The sequence below is a fragment of the Leptonotus elevatus genome, chromosome 9, assembly GCF_054856555.1.
Source record: "Leptonotus elevatus isolate MCC_2025b chromosome 9, RoL_Lele_1.0, whole genome shotgun sequence".
Taxonomy (NCBI): Eukaryota; Metazoa; Chordata; class Actinopteri; order Syngnathiformes; family Syngnathidae; genus Leptonotus; species Leptonotus elevatus.
The window spans coordinates 14371450-14392410 of NC_141247.1; the positions used below are offsets into that span (position 1 = coordinate 14371450).

The 20961-nt window shown below is 40.5% G+C and overlaps 1 protein-coding gene across 3 annotated transcripts in view; it reads left to right on the forward strand.

Moving 5' to 3' along the window:
* Positions 1-20961, forward strand: part of apbb2a (amyloid beta (A4) precursor protein-binding, family B, member 2a) — a 39544-nt gene that overhangs the window by 451 nt on the left and 18132 nt on the right. The window contains exons 2-8 of one of the 3 annotated variants that reach the window (XM_086084795.1): positions 4384-5660; positions 7324-7499; positions 8206-8349; positions 8718-8803; positions 9251-9311; positions 9999-10145; positions 10560-10687. In XM_086084795.1, coding sequence (XP_085940921.1) covers positions 4415-5660; positions 7324-7499; positions 8206-8349; positions 8718-8803; positions 9251-9311; positions 9999-10145; positions 10560-10687 — 1988 coding nt within the window. In that variant the 5' untranslated portion in view covers positions 4384-4414. Of the gene's footprint in view, positions 1-4383; positions 5661-7320; positions 7500-8205; positions 8350-8717; positions 8804-9250; positions 9312-9998; positions 10146-10559; positions 10688-20961 lie in introns of all 3 variants that reach the window. The other 2 variants (XM_086084794.1, XM_086084796.1) reach the window with 2 other exon arrangements.

Genomic DNA, 20961 nt, shown 5'->3' on the forward strand with positions numbered 1-20961 from the left:
ACGAGATTTAGCTTTAATGCTGCTGCTTTCTTCCATTTACGATGCGAGTTTGTTGTGAAGAAGGCGGCGTGAGGCGATGGGAGTAAAAACACTCCACCCATGACATCATTGACTTTCTCAAGTATATTTTTCTCCACTGCTAGGACACTCATCTGTTGCATTTTCAACATTGTGACTTGTGAGAATGGGGTCTGCTCTGAGGAGACGTTTGAATGTCCAGTTGTCCACCCAGATTGTCCAGCATAGCTGTCAATATAGAGTGATGGTCAGTGTTAAGTCACGGTGTTTGTATTTGCCGGTTTAACCTTAGGATGAGTGAGGCATATTTGAAAAAATAAATAAAATAACAGACCATTTATTTATTTAGATTTCTTATGCATTCAAGACAAAAAAAAAAAACACGTGGCAAAACATAATTAGATTTTCCAGTTGCAGTTGCATCAACACTATACAGTTTATTCTTAAAAATATATTTTATTTATCATTTCATGAATCGTGCTGTGTTTGGGACCTAAATACTCTGTCAAACACATTTCCCAAAATATTGCAGAATAAATTCTTCATTATGAAATATTGGCTGAAAACAACTCAATTTGAAAACCAAAAGATAATTTTCCTTGCCCTACCCATTGTCAGAGCAATTAGTTTGATGATGTCATGTCTGCTGAGTCATATAATTTCCTCTTCCTCTACAGAAGATGGCTAAAAAGGTTGTTGTTGTTTTTGTAATAAGATTGTATTTGTTAATAGGGACAACTTCAGAGCATAAATTACAAGGAAAGCATATCAACAAAATAATAACAAAAATGCTGTCTTAGAAAGAAATAATTTGAGTTTGCCATCAAGAGGAAAGTCACTTTAGGTGGCGTTCAAGAGTTAGTTTGCATTTCAATAATATTTCGGAATCACTCAAGCTAAAAGTGGGTTGCATATGCAGCACAAAAGGAGCAGCCCAATGACGCTTTTCTGCTCATACTTGTTGCTTTCATCCTGTACAGTATGAATGACCTCTCTCTGGAGGGTTTGTGGGGGCGACGGCTTAGCTATCGCTGCCTGCTGTCCAGCAAAATGCCTTGTCATGCTCTTCACTTCCTCCTCTAATAACCATCCTCCTCCCCTCTCCTATTCACGTAGTTGGACTTAGTTAAGGCCTGCATTGTTTAGGGGGAAAAGAGGACATATGTGCAGTGATTTTTAACACCAGTGGACAAAGAACGTCACAATGTTGGCCTTGCTATGAACAGGGCCGCTTTGACATCAATTAGGGAGATTCCCGAATCTCGACGTGTCATTGCAGTATCTAAAAGCACTGCCATTGTTTTGTCATTGATATGGACCGAGGATAGCAATTTCCCGGGGCTCCACTTCAGCTTGGGGCCCTAAGCAATTGCCTGGCCTTTTCTCTGACTATAACATGGGATCAATGTGATGTTTGTTTTCACACAAGCAACACAGGGGAGACGAGAGACAAGCTGACGCACTGATTCGACCGGCGGCTTCAATGCAGGTACCTGTTGTGTGTCTGAGTGCACATTCAGCGCAAACAGAGTGTTGTTGTCTGGTTCCATGGCCAGCCACCAAGGTGAGAGGAGGGGCCCCGCATGGATAAAGTGCACACTTAAGGGATTCTTTAGTCTTTGACATCTCGGTTTGTTCAATTCCCAAGATGTTGTCTGGCTTTAAAATCTGCTGTGTGTGCATTTTCCATTATAGAATGTCTGAAATGATATTACTGGAGTAGCTTTGTGTGAATGGGGTCATCTTTCCACAGGTATATGCAATCGGTTTTTTGTGAACTTAATTTACTTGTTGGTTAAAGTGTGGTGCTCAGAAGGGGAAATGTCAAGACAAAAAATAACAATAAAAAACTGATACACTGCTAAAAGTGTCAGTGACTATCCTCTTCATTTCACTTGAATTTTGGCTAGAACACATGGCAAAAATGCCTTGTGACTCTTTGCTACCATCTTGTGGCATCTGTAGGCAATTACAAGCCCTATTAGGGCATTCGTGGTGGGGCAGGGTGGCTGTATGCTCTCATCATGCAGATGATTTGCTTTCTTAACACTTCAACAGTGAGAGCGCATGTAAATGAGGCTTGAAACAGTGCTCGTGTGTGTGGATAAAAGACTCTTTGGCTCAACGGCAGCTTTATACTGAGAGATTTATGGTCAATAGGAGAAGATGAAAGAAATGCAAAGCACAGCTGATGATGTCATCCATCTTGGATGATTCCTACAATCCATGTTTGATTCCAACTTTGCGGGTACAGCGTGCCCGTACAGTGTCTGTTCCTGGATGCCTCGGTGTACATAGCAATTCGATTCATAAAGTTCAGTTCTGAGGTTGGGGGTTTGAATCCGCGGACTCGCCCACTAATAAAGCAGCAGGTTGTCATATCATATATTGTTTATGTGTCTTTGTTTTTGAAAACACCAAACAATAACTCTTAAACAACCTTTACCAACCATCCTTTGTATGAGGCTGCTTGTCTCCCTCCACCACTCGGATCAAGTGTGTTACAGTTTGCTATGCTGACTGTTCATCAGCAGACTGGGGAGTTCTCCTGAGAATCATAAACACAGCCCAGAAAATAATTGGCCTTCCCCAGCCCCCTTGCTTCATGACGCCTTCAGATTACACCGCCTCTGCAGCTATAGCAACATTGTGAAGGATGAAGCTCACTCCAGATTTGGAGTCCAATGATGGGCAGCACAACCTGAAATCTCATCTTTGTATGAAATTGTATTTATTTTCCCCAACAGTCTATTGTATTCCTTTCATGGCGTTTCACTTGTTGGATTTTGTTGTTGTGTTTGTTTTTAGTCCAATCAAATTTAATTCTCTATTGCCATGCAATTTAATCCATGCAGGGTCTTCAGAATCAGTAGCTAGCTCATGTAGCTTAAAATATATTAGCATTAGGACTGTTTATTGAACCAATCAGATTTAAAATTTGACTCCAAAAATAATGTCAATATTTTTCCGTTTGCAGATATTGCTTTGTCACTGGTCAGAATTTATTACTTGTTTTATCATGTTTTAACCCAAGAAAATGTAGTTTTGTTAGGGCAACTATTTTAGTAATTTTAACTTTTACATTTCATCATAACCGTTTTTCACTGATTGGGGAAAATCACTTGCCTTATAGTGAGATATGTGGTGACTAGTATTACTTAAGCTGCTAAATATCATTCTTTAACCAATAAATAAAAGACTAACAGAGCACAACCCCCCCCCCCCCCCCCCCCAATCAAGTGGATAAGACTTCAAACAAAAAAGTTCCCCATGTTTCCCAGTCCTAATTGAAACTGTTCAGTTCATTAAGAACATATTTTGGGAATTGTTTTCCACATCCCAATAATTTCCATGTTAATAAAATCTCACACGTTTCACAGCAAAAAAACTTACATTAATGAGACTGACCTCCATCTTTAATCCTCTCAAGGGACAGCCATTTTGTTTTGTGTGTTTGTTTTATTATTTTTTTCCTTTCTGACACATTATTACAGGTTACATCGATCACATCATTTACAACATTGACATTCGAAAGAAGGGCTGACGGGTAGAAGCCATGGCTTATTAGTAACCCGTCCCCATCGATTCTTACGATACGCATCAGTCATATACATTGATTATGATGGTCATTGATTCATATCGTTATCAATCCCAGACTTATGTCTGCACACTCCTCGCTCAGTTCATCTTGAGTAATGTCCGTGTGTAAATTGCAGCTAGTCCCAGTCATTTGGAATTGGTAAATCGGTCCCCAGACACCACCAACAGGCCCACCCCACCGGGCGAGCAGCCAAGCCACTGGCATATTGCAACAATGTAGTTAAAAATCCCAATGTCAACAAAATAGTTAGAAGTCACAAGCGAGTGCAGAAGCGAGTACAGATGCGTCCTTGACTTTGCCACTCGCTGTCGACTGAAAATTACATCACAGTTGCTCAGGGCTCTGATAATGACCAATCACGGCTCAGCTTCAGAAAACAGAATGAGTCGTGATTGGTGACAAAATGGCCGCCCCCCTGAGACTGATGAAATTGCTGCTTAACTCTTATTCCACAAACACAATATTAATCGGAATGCCATGTTTATACTAATGGGCCTGCTATGAACATTATTGTAAAGAACATTTTGGGGTTGACCGCAAATTCTACATTTCAACAATTCAGTTAAAGGTGTATTCAAGGAACTTTTTGTCGCTGCGTCTTCCTGGTGGATCGTCTTAACGATTAGTTCTCGATCCCGTCAATCAATCTGCTTAGCTGCGCATGCGCACTTCGAGTGTAACTCTAGTAATCTTATACTTATACTCTTACACTTTAAGTTTGGTGTTTTCTTTGCTGATGTTATGTCTGTGTGTGTTCCCAACAGGTGATTCTTTGCAACGTTTCTCCAGTCAGCCATGATGTCGGTACAAACCCCTCCCCTGTCCCGCTCTGGCTCCTCGCCCTGCAATGTGGGCCTGGCCAATCGCAGCGGCCCGTCCGCCGCACCTCCCACTTCCCTCAGCCTGCGCTCCTCTTATAACCAGCTACTCGGACGTGATGTCATCAAGGAGTCCGTCGGCTCGGAAGGCGGAGGCTCGGCCACCTTGCCGAAGAGCCGTCAGAGATACACAATGACCAGCGTGCGCAGCGTGATGGGCATAAGTGATAACTTGGCGTCTAAGAATCAAACTGCTAGCAGGGGCAGGGGCCTTCCCACTAAGTCTTCATCCAGTTCTGCCCTGTACTCCTCTTCCTCCTCATCGACACTCTTCAATACGACCAACCCTAAACTGGCTAAGAATGGCGCCAACATGCAGCGACGGGCCGAGAGTCAACAGATGGAGCTGAGCAGAGCGAATACAGAAGACAAAATCCACAATGTCCCTTCAGATAACATCAACTCTAACTGGCCCGAGTTTGAGAAAGACAACTCCCAGCAGACCCCATTCCGAAGACGGACAAAAAGCTTCTTGGAGTACCATGACAAGGACTGGGACCTGAGTTGGGGAAACAAGGAGAACAAGGAAGAGAACAAGCAGCTGTCTTTGACGGAGAAAGAGCAGGTCAGCCCGATCAAAGAGAGGGAGAGCCAGAAGGAAGAGAAGCCCATCAGCAAACACTCCTGCCAGGAAGACAAGGAAGAGACGGTGCCAGTGGTGGAAGAAGAGGAGGAAGAGGAGGAAGAGGAGGAAGAGGAAGACGAACCACCAACTGCAAGACAGCCTCTGTTGCCGGTAGTGGTCGAAGCCCCGCTTTGCTCTTCCTCTTCCTCATCCACTAACAGCCCAGAGTGGGTACCGGAAAACCACCAGGCTCCAGCCCACATCAGAGAGGAGAAGTCGGTCTTGGTTGAGGGAAGTCCGAGAAGTCCCGCAAAGCCTCCTCGGATCTCCCAACCCAGGGTGATCAAGGTTGAGCTGCACCCCAACAATGAGAACCAGTTCCTGCAACAGTACCTGCCATCCTCCCCTAAGCAGCCCAGGTCCAGTGAGAGGAACACGCCGACAAGGAACCGGGCACCCCCTGTCATGCCCGAGCTCGGGCTCCCTAAAGTGAGTTTAAGAATGGATCTGACTCCTGACACTCCATCGGAGGATGAAGACTCCAGCTGGACCACTCTGTCCCAGGAGTCACCCTCTCCTCAAAGTCCACGGGAGACAGGTTCGCTAACATATTGTTTAGGGCTGCAGCTAGTGAATATTTAGGCATATATATATATATATATATATATTAGGGGTGTTTAAAAAAAAATCTATTCGGCAATATATCGCGATATTACAGCGCGCAATTCTCGTATCGATACAATATGCAGCAACATCAATTTTTGATGGAAATGTTCAACAAAACATCTTACTTGGGGTTAGGGTTCACACTAAGCATGGAAGAACGTTATATTAGTGGAACATTAAGCCTTAATATTTTTTATTTTCAAACATGAAACAGATTGCAACCTGTTTGTTAAATGCAGTGGCCCACAATTATGAGCCTGAAGTACGTTTTCATACAAATCTTACAGTGTAAATGTAAAAGTTTACTGATTAGTATTTTCTAAATTTAAGTTAAAAAATTTGCAATAATCGATTTACAGATTCGTATCGGGATTAATTGGTATTGTATTGAATCGTGACCTATGAATCGTGATATATATATATATATATATATATATATATATATATATATATATATATATATATATATATGTGTGTGTGTATAAAATCGTTAGAAACATTATTAAGTGAGATTTTGGTTTAAGAGACGAAGTTAACGTCAGAACCACAATAGCAATTTTGCCGGCTAAAAAAAATTATCAATAGGAACTGCAACTGTGTCCATGCTGCTAGCGCCAAAGTGTGCAGTTTTTTTTTAGTCTATTAAACAGTTTTTGAAATGAAGTGTGATGACCCTTGCCAGCCTTTCCTGGGCACTGGCTTTGTGGCTATGAGCTAGCCATTAGCCGCTAACGCTCGGATCAGGCACATTCTACATTGTCATTCAAAAATTTCTGCAAAATTACTTAAATTTTTTGGGGGGGACCCGTCGTTAATTAGCTATTGAACAAAATGAATCTGTCTCTCACTAGAATACAATATAATACTAATAATATGATATAATAATATTTGAAAAGGAAGGAAAAGGAAATGTGGTCATATTTAGTAAACATTAATATTCAAAATCTTAGCCTTACACGTCTATCGAGGGTACCATTTTCATGCCCCATCTTTAAAAAAAAAAAAAAAAAAGTAAATGGCGTGGGCTATTTCAAATTTTAAACTACACTAAATAATGGAGCGGTCCGCAAATGGCCCCGGTCAGTAATTTGTAAACGTCTGCTTAAAAAACATCTTAGCCTTTAATCGTCCCTTGATTGCATCCCCCTTTGCTCGCCGTCTGCCTCTCCTTCCTGCTCTCTCATACAAATTGATCATTCTGGAAATGTACCAAAAGCCCCACCTCAGGCAATACTGCGGGAAGCTTTAAGGCCACTGTGTGCCACCTTATGTCGCATAGAATGATTAGGATGTATAAAAAGGTTAGAGATTGCAGATACAAATGTTACGTAAGACACAAGTGGAAATTAAAAAGGATGCAAAAGCATATGGAATAGAAAATATGAAAGGGAAAAAGATGGAACAAAATGAACAGAGGCCATTGCCTAGCCTAAGGGGCACTGCTTTAGGGGATGAGGAAAGAGTTGCTATGGCAACAGAAGCTTTAATGATCCCCGTTCTCCTTCCTGTGCAGACACACATAGAAATACACGCAGGATTTATGTATGACATGCACCCAATCCATATACTGTATGTTTTTATTGCTCCATTAGCAGACGTTTGGGGCGAAGGGGACCTGCCCCCAGGCTGGCGGGAGATCTCAGACTCGTCCGAGGTGTATTTCTGGCACGTCCCCACCGGCACCACTCAGTACCACCGACCTGTTGTCTCCAGTGAGACAGAGAACAAACCACAGCAGGAGACGCACGACTCGCTACAGCCACCCAATGAGGTGAGACGACTTGTTTAGATACAGCTGTGCCTTAACACAGGAGTTCAATTTGTACTTAAAACAATTGTATCTCAAATTATTTCTCCCTTTGGAAATGAATGGAAATACCATTAATCCGATACAGCCAATGCTACTTCTGGTGTGCACTACTTGGCCACCAGGAGGTAGTATATTACAGATGTAGAGAGACACAGGAAGAAGAGTTTCAAAACTCACTCAGTAAAATGTGGTTCATACGCCGGTGAGTGTTTTTATTGTATTGTCTGTTTTAAGGAAAGCGGACGACGGTTGGGATTAAACGGTAGCTGGATGTTTTCTTTGGTCACATTAACCAGTATTTAATTTTTTTTTTACAATAAAGACAGTTTTGTTAGAGTGTAAGCATTTCACAGTTACAGGAGGATGCTTGGTGAATTCGCTCACAGCTGACGTGAGGATTTAAAGCTGATTGTCAGCTAGCGTTAGCGGGTGCTTTTTCAGATGGGTGTGCCTTTGTGATATTGAAGGAAAGGCTTGCATATTTGGCAAGTGATCGGTTTCGTTTTTTTAGTAAAAGTTTGGCTATTTTCGGGATTAAATGATCTCAAGCTATAACCGACATTGCAGGGTGGTGCGCTGACTATTGGCAATAAGGTGCAACTATACCATTTTTTGCAAGCTGTTAATGGCAGTGGTCTGCGTCCCTCTCTCCTCCTGTCTGCCACAGCGCCCCAGCAGTCTCATCTCAGACAGCTCTGTGGAGCCCGTCCCCTCCCCCTCTGGCTCCTCCCCAACCTCCCTCACCTCCACCCCCTCCAATGATGTCATCCCTCCTGCACAGAATCTCAACAGCACCACCTGCACCGTCAATGTAAGCCTTTCATTCCCCCACCCCCCCCCCCTTTTTTTTGTTAAAATCACGTCGTTATTGTCGGCAAACGTATTCCCTTCTGGCTCCATCACAGCATTTTGCACCTTGCGTGTCTTCTTTTGTGTCTAGATTAAAGAAAATTTCACACTGCATAATTTTGAATTAGGTATACCTGGCACATGTACTAAGATAGAAAAAGATTGTGGAATACTCAAGCAGTCCCAGTGTACATTCAACAACTATAAATATAAATACTCTGTAAATTACTAGTGTAATTTTAATAAAAATGGGTGACAAAGCCAGTCAATAAGTATGAATCTATAATTCATTCAATCTCTCACCACTTATTTTCATGTGTGTGTGTCCAGGATCTGAAGGACTACCCAATCTATCCTGACCCCAGTCTGAAGGCATTTGAAGGAGCCACCCTTCGCTATGCCTCCCTCAAACTCAAGTAAAATCTACTTGATGAACTTCTTTTGATAGTGCCAGATATGAGTGATGTTCTCTTACCGTGTAAATACCGATTGCTTGTTTTATTATACAAGGCACTAAGTGACTCTCGAGTGTGATGCGTGAAAAATTACTTCGAAGTTCAATACGTTGGCATTCAATCTTTAAGAACAGTTTAAGAATATTTAGGTACGAGCTTTATTTAATTGATGTGCAATACAATTTAATTGAAAGAGTAAGCACTTTTGTTTTTTTAGCATAGTGGTAATGTTCTAATGGTGCACAATGTTACATTGCGCTACTATAATATTAAATATACATAATAGGATTAAAACATCGGTCTTGTTTTTTATTATACTACATTGTATTTTAATGTAGGTCACAATTGTTGTATGTGAGTGCTACTTTTTTTTTTTAGGTGAAACTTTGTGTCACTTTTGTGTTGCAGCCCTGCAGCCCCGCTGGAAACTGTGGACCTCAACAATACATTCTCTGATCCAGAAGCAATGGTAAGAATAAATCTATTATCTGTAATGTCAACCCCTTAAATTTGGTTGATATTGTTTCAAAATTAAATTTTGTTACTCTACAAATAGCAAAAGAAGATGCATCTAAGAGGCTACAGTATTTGCTTGGACATTTTTGTGTTTTTGTTGCCCCCTTGTGGATATTATTTTTTTGTATGTGTACCTCGCTGCAGAGAATGTGATTAGAAGGAGGAAAAATGATAAATGTGAAGTAGGGAGCCATGCAGGAACAAATAAAGGAGACTTTTAATATGACTTTAAATTCACGGTGTAGGCAGTTAGCTCCAACGGGAGCTCTGCTTGTTTAAAAAAAACACACTTCAATCCAAATTTTGCATTTATTAAGTGGGCAGCAGAAGCGCACGCTGGGGATTTGATCTTTGGATCACAGGGTTGCGGATCAAAGTCTGACTGCAGATAGGTGCAATGCAAGCAGAGCATTCAAATGAAGTCATATGATAAGCAGTTCAGAAAATGGATGGATGGATTATTATTAATTATATCATTGGATTGGTAATAATAATATTTTTGTCCTGACATTTTTCGGCAAAGAATTACATCAGATGATTAATGTTATGACTGAAAACATGGGAAAACCTAAGCAGTAAAAGAAGAGAACCGTGATTAAAAAAAAAAAAAACGAATCCATGAAGTGTGTATTCCTCCTAGTCATTTCCAGTGCGGTCCTTGGGCTGGGTGGAGATGGCTGAACAGGACTTGTGTGAGGGGAGGAGCAGCGTGGCCGTCCACCACTGCATAAGACAACTGTCCTATTGCAGGAGGGACATACGAGACTCAGCCGGAGTCTGGGGAGAGGTCAGTTACTTCTGCAGTATCATTAACTAAATGCGGGAAAAATATTATGTACTATACGAGCACTACTGGTGGGAAGTGAAGAAATACGAATACTTTGTTAATGTACTTAAACAAAGTATGGATACCTGAAAAATGTAAGTATTAATTTTTCAGAGGTTTTTTATTTTATTTTTATTTTTACTTTTGTTCCATATATTTGAAAACACATAACAGTCCTTTCTACTTCTTACTTTGTAAAAATAGGCTCATTACTTTTTTCACCTTCGGCGGATGACGACCTGACGTAAACAGAGAAAGGCAGAGTTGAGATCTTGATTGTTTGAGATCTTTGGGTCTTTTAAGGGAGAAAGAAAGAAAGAAAGAAAGAAAGAAGAGTAACGCTGTGGAAAGCTCATGTTGTTTGTGCTTTCAAAGGGTAAAGGGATGCTGCTGGTGCTTCAAGACCGCATGTTGACTTTGGTTGACCCAGATGATCAAAGCCTCCTTCACTCTCAGCCAATCAGCAGCATCCGTGTGTGGGGAGTCGGCCGTGACCATGACAGGTATTTGACATGCCTTAAAACATCTTGTAAAGCTTTTTTGAGAGCATGTTTGGCTATTCTGCTGCTAGCGTGACTTGATGAGACACAAGCGAATAAAAGCAAACACTAGAATGCATACATCCGGAAGGAAATGGAAAGCTCATTACATTTACGATAAGCATTATTGTGTCATTTTCTTTGCGCATTTGCACTAACTGCATTGACAAAATCATAATTATCCTCACTTTTCCATGTTTCCATTTTACAATGGAAATGGACATTAATCCCTTGGTGTCAGCGTGACATGAGCCTGGCATTTCCATTAACTATTGACGCAATGCAAAGAGACATTAGCATACTGATGATACTGATTCTTGCTGAATATGTTTATTTATTAGGTACATTTGCACAAACTAATACAATGTTTGTTTATGAAATGTCACAGACAGAATACGTTAAACAATACTGAAAGCTGTGTAAAATTTTCCCCATGCCATGTATCTAAATAAGGTCACCAAAATATTTGAGGGATATGGACCAAGTAATTGATGAGCATCCAGAACGCCTCGTATTTGCTCAAACATGTCTCAAAATGGCGGTAAAGCACTTTATTCTCTCACATAAGGCTGTGTAAATGAAGCTCCTCCTTTCACTTCAACATTGTTCCTAAAGCTAAAAATGGCGGCAAAGCAAAGTTTTAATATTGGACATGTCTTTGGCATGTGTGCAAAAAGAGAAATTGTGTTTTGTTTTTCTTTTCAGCAAATAACAGAAGACTGGTTCTCCCATGTAATCAGTGAATTCAGAAATCTGGTAAATGCTGAACCGTGAATATATCTGACCATAGATTGGTAAACAGAACTTGTTTAACTTTTTTGTTGCGTCCAATGACCTCATGCATCGTGAGCGTTTTTGTAAACACAAACTCTTGGTGTAAACCCTTGTCGACATAAAAAAAAAAAAGAAGAAATAAATAAATAAAAAACCTTACTGTAGCTGTCCGTCCACATCTCTGGTAGGATTTTTTTTTTTTTTTTTGCAGGGGTGCTGTAGCACGATGTAAAAATGTCAAATCAAAGCAGTAATGAGTACACAGACAGCGGTGCACTTTTCAAACGTGTTCAGTGTTGCAGAGCCTGCTCCCAAGAAAAAAAAGGAACCTGTATAGAAAGTACAACCTCCTATCTGGGTCTCACTTCCACCACCATCCCCAACCCCAAAATACCAGGAACAGAAGAAAAAAAAAAAAGGGGGGGGGGGCCTTTAGACACAGCACAGTTCTAAACTACTGTGATATTTGGCATTGATCCAATACCAAGTAAGTAGTTGGCCAGTATTGACAATATGGATACTGGTAGTTTTTTTTTCCATTTACCGTGTCATGATAATATGAAATCTGAATGATCCATCATCAATCCAAATATTGTTAATATCGATTCCAACGTTGCTATGGATCTTAGCGTTATGAGACTGAAACCCATATTTACATCCTTTATGCACTGTACCTAATTTTGTGGCCATACACTTTTTTTTTTAAACTTCCAGTTGCTCAACCACTAAGTGCTAAGAAACTTTGTGATGTTCACGTCAAGGTATGTTGAGGAGGAGAATGGTATCTCTGTTCCCCACATGTGTAATCAGCTATTTAAAAAAAAAATATGTGGAAATGGAGTTTAAAATAGCATCAGTGTACCTGTCCGTCTCTGTGTTCTCATCCTTCTCTTTGTCTCGTTTCCATAGTGTCTCTCACAATCCCCTACGCCCTCGGCTTCCCTTGTCTGTGTCTTTTTTTTCCCTCCACTGTGCAACCACCACTAAGCTGTGTTTGTGTGTCTCTTGTGGATCCACAAAGAGAGAGTGAGGTTCTCTTCCCTCATGTGTCTTAGAGGATGGAGAAAGTCTCACTGTTTCTCTCAGCAGTAATGGATAAAATGTGTAGACTGAGGAAGAAGTCAGGCCCTGGTTAAGCTCAATTTCTCTTTTCCTCACCCAGATTCTACTTTGTTCAACCTGGTTCCCTCCAGCTTGTTGACATTTGCAGTCTAGTTTATTTTTATTTGTGTTATTTTTATGTGATTAACGTATCTCTTGGATTGCAATTAGCAGTCATTTAAAATAGGGCTTTGTTTAACTACTCTTATTTAGGGAATTTAGCTTTTTGTGTGTCTTACCATAATTTCGTCACTAGAGGGCGGTAGAGTCAAAGCCGGTGATTCAAGACAGGTTTACAGAATGAATGAATGAACTTCGATCCTTTTACAGTTTAAAAATTCCCCCATTACCTTGACATGACTACCAGGTTGATTTTTCTGCAGAAATCTATGCAAATGTGGTGGCAATTAAATTCCCTCTTGAAAATGGTTACCACTGTCCCATAAAAAATGTACAGTTTCACAGATTCTAGACCATTACCACTATTAACACACACTAGAGATCTAAAAGTTAGAAACAAAGTTCGTAGCTATTAGCTACATAAACTAAATCAACTTTTTAGGACCTGTATTAAAAGAAGAATGAGTGTTTTTGTTTTAATCTATTTTAATGTTTGTGTATTTTGAGTCACTTTAGGAAAAGGAATCAAATTGCAGGGTAAAAAAAAAATGCACTTGAGATATTTTTGTAATTCATTTTGCCGAACGTTAAAATGGGGCAAATTTTACCCAAAAACTAGAGGGAAACTAGCAAATTATTTATTTATTTAAATTTTCAGAAATGGTTATGAACGCGCCTTTTTTGCCTTTCATTCAAGGAGTGTTCCCACCAATGTCCTGAACACGTCGCTTTCTTGGTGCAGCTTGATTCAAAATTAATGAGCCCTCCCATCTTTCTTAAGTTGGGCGGGGCAGAGGGGGGGATGAGGGGATGGGGGTTGTTGGTCCCTCGATGAAGTCATGTAGCTATATCTGGAGCACTCAGCAAGTCTGAATATCTGCAAGCCCCTGGTTGCGTGTGCAAATGTTATCGTGTGTGTGTGTGCGCACGTGGGCTTGAGTTGATAAAGTCATCAGTCTCAATCTGGAGTACACTTTTGTGTGTGTGTCGAGTGTTTTCCACGTACTTTCTCCATCCCTTATTTTGGGCTTGGTTTTCCCACTCTTTGTCTCCAGCCCTCATTCTGCCTCCCTCTCGTGTCATTGGCTGCTCAGCTCAGCGTCTTCCTCCCTCTGCTTCTCCCGCCTTTGTGCAAGCCTTCACATTTGTACCACTTTCTGTAGAACAGGCAAAGAGGAAATATAGCGGCAACTCTGCAGGGGAGCAGGTGCTGACGCTTAGCGAGGCGATGCCTCTCTCTTTGCATTGAGTGACTCTTGAGACGGGGGCGCAGTGGTAGTTGTGGGAAGAGGAGGTCACAGGAGTGTGAGAAGAGGAAAGGAGCCCTGGAGGATTAAACAAGAAGAGGAGGCGAGACAGGGAAGGCATCAGCGGGAGCTCTATGGCAATGTCACAGAAGCAAAGGAGTTAACGAGGCGAGGAACTCATTTGTGACATGGCCAGCATGTCTGCCTGTGTGAGTATCGTACCTCTCTTTTATTGTCGATCACTCTGTCATTAGTCCCTCTTTTATTTGTCACTTTTCTGCCTGCCTGCCTCTTTGCTTCACACACAGCTGGGTTGCTCACTTCCCGGCTAGCAGTCAGGTGTGAGGATGCAGGTTGCTGCTGAGCAGATGTTTGGGGGGGGGTTAAGATAAGATGCAAAGAAGAGAGAGGGATGAAGTAAGCAAAAGAGGGATTGGAGGGATTAACAAACGTGTGGATGGGCTTTGGGGTGGTTCAAAGTGCATCTGCCAGAAATGCTCTATTTTATTGAAACACCCTTATGCTGTTGCAAATGTGTGTTATATTTGAGGCTCAGTTTGTGTGGGTTTTTTTTCCTGATGTGCAATTTAATTGAGGAGGGGGTTGTGTCTGATGGGAGGAAAGTGAAGAACAAAATGAGAGCAAAGATTGATGACAGGACAGGCGAGGAAGGGAGGGGCCCGGGAGGGGGCATCCCTGTTCGTTATCGTGCCTTTAACACCTCGTATGTGTCCTGTGTTATACACAAGACACACTGAAATCTGAAAATAGCTCACATATTTTCCCAATGTCTTATTTTAGTTCTGTTTGACTTAGTTACTCTGAGCAGTGTTTCTAATACAAGAGTGCCTTGAGATGCAAGCGGCCTGACTTACAAGTAATGATGCGTTATATATTTAAAACAACCCAAATCTGCTTATCTTAATGCTAACAAACGATGCAAAAATACAAAACATATAGCATCAATGTTGCCACATGCTAACCCTCTAACAGATTGAAGATTTCTATGTTGTATCATGAGGATGTTTTAAGTTCATTGACAATTTAATTGCCTTGTATTTTCTGTATTGTACTTATTGAAGTACATACCAGCCGTGAACGTGGTAGTGTTTGTTAATGTGGATTAAAAACACTTACTGTTCACAATTCTTTGTTGATTTATTAAAATGATGACAAACACTAGTTAGTTGGCGCCCCCCAGTTAATTTCTGCTTGGGGCCCCAATAGACCCTACAATCGTATGTGAATATAACAATTATTTATCCTATACCAAATGTGTCAAATTTTACTTCACTTTACTGAGTCACTTGCAGTAGTTGTGAAACTCCTCTTCATTTGCCTGCTTCACTGTATTATACTGCCCCCTGGTGGCAAAGTTGCACACACACGAAATGATGACGTTCTTGCTGAAGCACATTGTAATCAAGTAAGTGCTGTTCTACTTATCAAAAAAGAAAATATTACAAATAGTTTATTTTGTGGGGAGATTGGAAGGCATTAATGGCATCATTATTCATTGTTGATGATTTCAAGAGTTTTTGAAGGAGTTAAACTCAAAGTGCCACTGAATTACAAATACTTCTCACTAAAGATGTAACGCTACGACGACATACAGCGCATTATTATCTTTGTAAAGGCAGAATATTTGATATTTAATTCAGCTCTTCTCTTTATAACGACAACAAGCAGGCACTTGTCATTGATATTCATTACAGGCTTGATATTCTGTCCAAAGCTGACCTTTGCTACGCAGAATAAAAGACAGAAAACAAGCGCCCCTTGCGCATCGTTAATATTTTAACGCTCAACACACAAGCTATCACCTCCGTTTATGTCAATGCAACGAGTTTGCATGCTTGGGCTTGAGTCTTATTTGCTGATGTCACAGCCCCTTTAACCTTAATTATCATGCAAGACTCATCTGACGGCCCACTGGGACACAACCCTCATCGGCCAGACGCATTGGATAGACGGCACGGTGATTGATGGCCAACCCCCCCCGCCCCCCTCCTTCTCCCTCCTCTCTCACGTGCCAACCTCCCTCATCACTTCATAATCCATCACTGCCACTTGTCCACACACTGCTCGCTCGTTGGGACATGTCCACGCAGACTCCCGCAAAGTCTGACTCCTCGAAGGGTCGTCATGGCCGGAGACGCCCACTGTGAGGAAACCAAGACATCTCCTCCTCCGTCAGTATGGCTGCTACCTCTTTATCGCAATCATTAGCATGGTTTAGCTCACCTAGTTGTAATCCGTGTCTTCCTGACAGATTACTCATTGTGCTCCCCCTATAGATCTTCTCCTACACGCCTCCGGCCAATAAATCTTTAGCCGATAAAATCCTTGCTCTTCCTGGCTGGGTTCGGGCAGCAATGAAAGGTGACGCTGGTCACACCGCGGTGTATGCTCAGGATGTTGGTCTTGTGTCTGACTTTTAGGATGTGTTTACACTCCGTTCTTGGTGGCCATGGCACCTCCATTGTGTGCCATTTTTTTTCTGTTTAGTTGTAGTTTTCCAATGGTCTGTTGGCCGTATTTAGTATTATGGGGAATAAAATAATTGATGGTGAAATCCATTTTACTGTAGGATTCAATCCAGTAAGAATTAGAAAATGACGCTTTCATGGGTTTCAGTTGGCCACAAATGGTCCCAGTAGAGCCATAATGTATAATTTGATGTTCAGTTTGTTATCATTATTGTTAAAGAGGTTGAAAATGACAAAATCTGGCAAAAATCCATACCCGTGAGAAGTTTGGTACAACAAAAGGATGTGAGATGGACTCAAGTGGCCAACATGACCTCGTATGTTTGGGAACAGAATTTTTGATACACGTTTCAGTGCTCTGCAAAACCCGATATTGTGTCCCTTTTACAAAGCATTTAGGAGAGAGAGAGAGAGAGAGAGAGAGAGAGAGAGAGAGAGAGAGAGAGAGAGAGAGAGAGAGAGAGAGAGAGAGATTACATTTAAAATTGCTTCAAGAAAAGATTAAAAAAATAAAAATTTAAAGACACCGTTTGGTTAAATTAATAGGTAATGGGGATAAAGTAACAGTAATGCCTTCAGTTTAATTAATTATGGGACCATCCTTGTGGTTCATATCTCAAATCATCTTTCCCCAATCAAATTAATGCAAATGCTATTAATCCATTTTAGAAGTCAAGTTTTTCATGCATGTGAGTATGTTTATATTGTCAGACTACGTGTGTTTCTACACTGTTTGTGTTTAAATAGCCATGGCTTAAAGGGTTTTAAGCACTCTGATATTGATGTTAGTTTTGTTAGCACTTGTGTGTTAGCATTAAACCAGCAGACTGGTGGTTTCGTGGAATACATATTATGTAATTCTCCTTGTTTTACTGTTATGTTGGCTCTTATCATGAAGTCGAGCTACCACTCTATTTTTCTATTCCATTTTGTAAATATAGTAATATTTTATTTAGACATAACTGCCGCAAAAAGTAATTGACGCACACGGTGGCAGCAAAGTACTACTATTGTCTAAATGAAGCTCCTCAACTCACTTCAACTAGTCCTCGACACCAAGATATAACCAGAGCCATATTCTTTATTGGCAGGCTTTGTGTTAACATATATAGGTCGGTTCCCAAATAAATATACCAAAGGAAAAAACATAACCACAAAAAGGCATCAAGAACACATAGATACAGTATATCAGAATATTTACTACTTTCAGCCTTCGAAAAAGACTCGCCTTAAAGCTCTGCTTGTGCTCTATAAGAAAGTGCATACGAGTGCATGCTTCTGCATGAATCCTGCATTACTGCACATGCAGCTAATTAGGACACAGTGTAATGTGAGCAAGCTTTGGAAACACTTTTGCTCAAATCCCTGCTCTCTCCCACACTCTCTTTATCTCTTTCCATTACACACAAACAGACACACACACACACATTGACACACGAAAAGAGGCAGTATACAGAAGGTGACATTTCGCTGAAGTTCCATACACGCACACGCATCGATCGCACACATGGTTTCCAAAGCAGTGTGATGTAAAACGATCAAGAGCAGGGGGAACAGCAGGACATTATTATTACTCGTTCGTTCACGCCCACCCACAATCCTTCCCTTCCCCCCCCCCCCCTCCATCGCCCCCTTATGCCGATGCTGTAAAATATGCAACGGAATATGACGAGTGCTGACATGTGGGTGTCGTGTGGCTCCTAGCGTGTTACCCCTCCCTTTTACCCCCCACGCACACACCCTTTGTTTTCCTTTTAAGCCTTCTTTGCCTTGTCAAATGCCAGGAATCAGGTCATAAAGTGTGTGGTGTAGATGTGTAGATGTATGCATGAACGTCACAAAAACCTTACGGTGATTTAGTAAACCTTCAAAAACTGGCTAGTTCTAGTACTACAAAGTGAACACACTGTAAACACTAACACTGTAATAATACAGTGATATCCCAGATAGTCGCGATTCACAGATTCACATTTTTTTCCCTTCTTTTTAAAATAGCAGCTATCCTCTGTTATTCGGTTTTTGTGCTCAGGTTAAAGCAGGGGTGTCAAACTCATCTTGTAGTTATGGTGTCCCTTGGAGGACCAGTATGACTGTGAACCCATATACTATAAATGTATGATCCATCCACTCAATTAATTGATGGATATTTGGGAGATACAACTTTAACATTAATCCAGCCTTAAACTGGGCACACATACATCAATAAATGGGCAGATTATAATTTTTTTGCCTCTCAAACACTCACCAAAGAAACACACACACACCAAAAAAAATTAGGCTCAGCAAAAAAAGAATGTACATACACACACACCCACACACAGTAACAACCACACACACTCAACAAAATAGTTCTTACACTAACCCAAAATAACTTATACAGACTCCACAAAACCAAAAAAACTCACACTCCCCAAAACTCTCAGTCACCAAAAAAAACCTCACATGAAGAAATAAAACCTCCCATTCAATAAAAAAAATAACACCTCACACACACCAAAAAACCCTCTTGCGCACACGAAAAACTCGCACACACCAACAAAACATTCTGTACATAAAAAAAAACCTCACAGCTAATAAAAATATCATGCACAAAAAAATCTCACATCTAAAAAAAAATGCCTCTCACACACCAAAACAAATCTCACATTCACCAATACTCTCTCACGCAGCAAAAAACTCTCAACCTCACCAACAAACCTCTCTCTCTTAAAAATAAACTCTCACATTCCAACGTATTTTTGTGTGTAAGAAACGTATTAACTTATTTTATTTTTTAACTGTTAATCTCACCACTTGACATTGTGGAGTCATTACACACAGACATTAAACATTAAGTAAAGTGGCTGTGAATAATTCACCATGTTGCAGAGGGGTATAATAATAATGATAATAAAATAAGTTAGATTTATATAGCGCGTTCCAAGGGACCCATGGACGCTTAAGGGTATGCACTCCTCACTCATCTTAAGTAGGCTTGAATTGCTTCCAGTGCCACTTTAGAGCATCAATAGATGTGAGAGCTCCTTAATGCAAATTCTCTCTTTTTGGAGATAAACTGAGAAAATTGAGCATTTGCTGGAGTAATTTTGCATTGAACATGCAGCTCCAGCCAGAAGCTTTTTACTTTTCGGTAAGCACATCCCCAAAGTGTTAAACAGCAGCTTGGCAAAATGAGAGTTGTACTTGAAGACAGCAAATCAGTAGGTAGTATTTGAGTTGTTGAATCTTTTCCCACAAGCATAAATGTTGACACCAATTGGAAGAGTCAAGGATAAACAGAAAGGTCTACTATATTTTCCATGAATTGTTTTTCTTTTCTTTGCTTGCTTTGTTTTAAGTTGAGTCTTCGTAGCTTCCTGTCATCTTTTTTGTCATCCATTCTATGCAAATCGCTCTTTGTTGCCTGTGGCTATGAAGCACATGAAACGATTTGCATTGAGATTCAGAGGTGGGTGGATTCTCCTAAACAAGTATCGCCAGTGTTGCTTAGGCACATTCAAATAGTTTGTGATTAAGCACAACTGAAAGTGCTGTAAAGTCCACTTTTCTCATATTCACTTTGCACCTCATCTTTGCAGGTTTATCACCTCCATTTGATTTGAATTTTTATCACCTTGTTTTACATTCCATTCGAGTGAACTGCGATTACCGGCGCTTTTCAAATGTGCCTTTATCGCCGCTCAGGGGCTGCATTTTGTTCAATTCTTTCTTCGCAGTTATATATTCACATGTTTTTTTTGTTTTTTTACTAGTAGTAATAAAAATGTGAGAAAAGAATTTGTGGATTATGGTGCATCAGCAGAAGACAAATTAATTGGCTCTTTAGAAAGACACTTTAAGTTTAACGATGGTTTTGGACAAAAGTAATGGGACACTTGCTCTCCCATTTAGCTGCAGCATCTTTTACAACCCATGATTGATGAATGTATTGATAAAGATGTGCCAATACTTTCGTCCCTAGAGGGGACTATTAACATGAAATAAACCATCTTACACAGCACAACAGTTTGCTATAAAATAATTATTGCCGCAGCCTTTGCACAAAACATGTCATACACTTTTAATACTATTTAATGTGAAGTTAAAAGGGATTTAATCCCATGAAGATGGATGGAAGACTGAAATTAAATCAGAACCACATCCAGTCTGGGCCAGAGCTAATGTCATAATACTGTCATCATCATTTTAGTTTGGATCCATAACATTAGTGTATAAGAAACCACTAAAGTTATTTATTTTTATTAACCCCTGATAACTTACAATTTCCAAATACAAGTGTTATTTTCTTTGCTAGCTTTACAGTTTTTTTACGATTGCATAAACACTAAAAACAAAACAAAAAATCCCTAATTTTTAAAACCTTACACTGAAGGAGCAAAACATTGGACCATATTTTCACCACTATAAACACGTGTCACAAGTCAGCCTCACACTTTTTTCAGAACAACACACACATTGATTTGCGAAAAACGGAACACACTTTTATACATTAGACACAAAGGTATGT